This window comes from Pholcus phalangioides, unplaced genomic scaffold, assembly GCF_987345545.1.
Source record: "Pholcus phalangioides strain wild (caught in Gottingen) unplaced genomic scaffold, Ppha-v1.0 ptg000015l_1, whole genome shotgun sequence".
Classification (NCBI taxonomy): domain Eukaryota; kingdom Metazoa; phylum Arthropoda; class Arachnida; order Araneae; family Pholcidae; genus Pholcus; species Pholcus phalangioides.
In genome coordinates this window covers 114,017,865-114,021,640 of record NW_028301608.1, presented here as the reverse complement: position 1 = coordinate 114,021,640, position 3,776 = coordinate 114,017,865, and the positions used below count along the sequence as shown (strand labels likewise).

The 3,776-nt window shown below is 35.5% G+C and overlaps 1 protein-coding gene across 1 annotated transcript; it reads left to right on the top strand.

The window, feature by feature from the left end:
* The first annotated feature begins 1,050 nt into the window (after positions 1 to 1,050).
* On the top strand, positions 1,051 to 2,112 carry LOC149077632 (zinc finger MYM-type protein 1-like). Its single transcript, XM_089242387.1, has one exon. The coding sequence runs from the start codon at positions 1,051 to 1,053 to the stop codon at positions 2,110 to 2,112; it is 1,062 nt and encodes a 353-aa protein (XP_089098513.1).
* The last annotated feature ends 1,664 nt before the right edge of the window (positions 2,113 to 3,776 follow it).

Below are 3,776 nucleotides of genomic sequence, written 5' to 3'. Positions count from 1 at the left end.
TTTAGAGAATAGAAAATATAAATATAATTTTTTTTTTTACATTAATAAAATATTTTTACAGTTATTGGGAGAGAAATTGAACTTCTATTATTCAACTGTAATACTACTTTTTCTAATAAAGGAAAAATGAGTTCCGATTGGTCGGTTCGGGGAATTTTCTGTTGATACCAAAAAAAGTTAAATCTCAGATGAGAAGAAGCACCGGTGCTGCGATGCTAGCCGTTGTAAAGGCATCACAATCCACAACAGAGAAAAGCAAACAATGCTTGTTTCCAACGTGTTTAGCATTTTATAGCGCAATGGTAACTTCAATATTTTAAGTTTAATTATGTCCTCTCGAACTTATTTATCTGGCTCTGCAAAGTGAAAATTGAAAAAACAGAAAGATGAGGGGGGGGGGGGGAAATTGCTAGTTCATTAAAAAATTATTTTGCAGCAGATGCAAAAGTCAATGCGCCATGTAATGAACAATCTAAAGCTGAATCTGATGATGATGATGATGAAACAATAATTAATGCATGTGATAATTCCAGAGCATGTTTGAGGAATGATGAGATTCAAGATGATGATGATAGTAAGCCTAGTTGCTACTGAGAAAAATTAAAATTTTCTTTCTTCAGACCCAGCAATGTGGACTGTTATTAATAATGAAATGGTGGAATATTTTATATGTAATCCCCCCTACTCGAAATACCGATTTGTTGTCGGAGACTGAAAGAGTTTTTGGAGGTGTAAAGAGAAGTCTCACCATTTCTCAATTTTATCATACCAAAAAAAAAAAATGGTAAAAAACTTTTAAGGAAATGGTTGGTTTTGTCGGCTTCATCGAAAATGTTATTTTGTTGGGTGTGCAAATTGCTACATGCCAATAGCAACAGCTCATGTAAAGGTCAGCTAATTGAAGGATTTTGGGACTGGAAGCATGCTGCTACCAGATTAAAAGAGCATGAAAACTCTTCTTCACATAAGAAAGCCATGATGGATCTGTCACTGCGGGCAAATGTCTCACAAAGAGTTGATTCATCTTTGGTATAGCAATATGAAGAGGAGATGAAGTATTGGATGTCTGTGCTTAAACGAGTTGTTGCTGTTGTGAAATTTTTGGCTATACGGGGTCTACCCTTTTTTGGTGATAATGAAACTGTTGGATCTAGGCACAATGGAAATTTTTTAGGCTGTTTAGAAGTGATAGCCGAATTTGAACCATTTCTTTCAAAACATTTGGAGAGATATGGGAATCCTGGCAAAGGAAATGTAAGCCATTTGTCCTCAACATGTATAGATCAATTTATTCATATAATGGCTAAACAAGTGGAAAAACAAATCATTGATGAAATTCTGCTTGCCAAATACTACTCAATTATTATTGATTCTACCCCAGATATTACTCATCTTGATCAGTTGTGTTTTGTGATTCGATATGTTGTCGGAGCTGAACCTGTGGAAAGATTTCTGAAATTTGTTCCAATGTACAGCCATAAATCAGAAACCCTAGCAGAAATTGTTTTAACAACTCTAAAAGATGCTGGAATCAATGTATTAAATTGTCGTGGCCAAAGCTATGACAATGCGTCAAATATGGCCGGCAAATATTCTGGGTTACAAGCCCGAATAAAAAGCATAAATCCTGCCGCTGATTTTGTTCCTTGTGCAGCTCATTCTCTTAACTTGGTTGGTGTCAATGCTGTTGAGTCATGCAGTGGTGCAATGCAGTTTTTTTGTCTTGTGCAACAAACATATACTTTCTTTTCTTCATCAACACACAGGTGGCATATACTAAATGAAGAACTGAAAAAACTTAACGATTTTTCAACATTGAAGAACCGCAGTACTACTAGGTGGTGTGCTGATGCTCATGCCGTTAAATCATTAAAGAAGAACTATAATGCTATTGTACTTACTCTTAACAGATTAGGTACAGAAGAAAATGAAACTGCATATACAAAATTGGAGGCACAAGCCCTTTTGAAAAAGTTGGAAACTGTACTGAACATCGTTGTATGGGATACCCTTTTACAAAGGCTTAATCAAACCAGTGTGGAACTTCAAAAATCATCTATGAATTTAACGCGTGTCACACTTTTGTACCAATCTTTAATTGAATTAAATTGACTCAATATGTGAGAGACAATTTTGAGGAGTATGAAAAATTAGCAAGAGATATGTGTGAGCCGGATGTTAATTACGATGCAGCAAGAAAAAAATTAAAGCCAAGAAGCAAAGATCCTCATGCAGCACATAGCTGTGAAGTTGACCTGACACCTCGTGAAGCTTATAAATCAAGTATTTATTATGCTGTTTGTGATGCTTTAATTTCACACCTTTCTTTTCGTAAAGAGCCGTATAATAGCACAGCGAAAAAGTTTGCTTGCCTGAGTGAAATAAAGTTGAAATCAAAACTTATGGATAAAGCGATTTCTTTGCAAAAATCCTACCCTCAGGATTTAGATGATTCTTTTCCTGAAGAGCTACAGCAATTTTCTTCACTTGTGGAAGATGGATATAATATTGCAGATATGTTTGAAAAACTGAAATGTTTAGAGCTGGAAGAGACATTTTCCAATGTTGATAGTGCCGTAAGAATTTTTTTTAACATTGCCAGTAACAAATTGTTCTGGTGAAAGATCCTTTTCTTTGTTAAAGCGGCTAAAGTCTCCCATACGCTCTAGTATTCTGCAGGAAAAACTAAGCTCTTTAGCATTACTCTGCATTGAAGGAGAAGTAACAAAAAAATTGGATTTCAGTAATGTAATTCTTGATTTTGCGAAAATGAAAAGCAGAAAAAAAAGTGAATTACTTCACAGTAAAACATTTTTGTGGTGCATTAGCCATGCAACTGGTGATTTTATTGATGTGGTTAGTATTTGTCTCATACTTTATTATTTCTTGATAACTAAAGGGTACACGTGAAACAAAATGGTTTAAATTTTCAGTTTTATGTTCAAAAGTTTTTGATCAGACAAAAAATTCTAAAAATATGCAATTTATATCGTTTTACACCCGAGAGATCTATTTTAGATTAGGGGGGGGGGCCCCAAAAGTGTCCTTGCCCAGGGCCCCGATTTGTCATGATCGGGCCCTGCCTCAACCACTATTCCGGCATCTGGGGGTAGATCTAATTTTCCTGTGATCCACATAAATACTGTCTTGTCTGCATTAAGTTTAACTCTGCTGTTTTCGCACCATGTTTCGACTTGATCAATTAATTCTTGTAAATTACTTAATGCCTTCTGTGGTTTTCTATCTGTACAAATTATCATTGCATCGTCTGCGTACAGCGCACTAATACCCTTAATGGCCACTGGAAAATCATTCATGTGATAATTGTGGAGGCAAGGTCCTATAACACTGCCCTGCACTATAGATGATTTAATTTATCTAGTTGTAGATATTGTGTCATTGATTTTTGAAATCAATGACACAAATGAATCAAATACTCTTGCTGCTAGATAATGACGTATAATTGTGATTATGCTAAAGGGTAGGGCCATTCTAATCATTTTATAGAGCAACCCCTCATGCCACACTTTGTCAAATGACTTACTTAAATCCAACAGTGCAACTGCAGCTGTATCATGATAAATTCTAGCTTCTTGGAGTGTTTCTATAACTCTTAATAATTGTGTGGTTGTAGAATGACCGTCTCTAAATCCATGTTGTTCGGGCCCAATTGTTGGATGAGATTTTTCGTAAGTGTTGATACGTGTTACCACAACTCTCTCGAATAACTTTCCAAAATTACTAAGCAATGAGATGGGTCTCCAATTGCTTGGAAA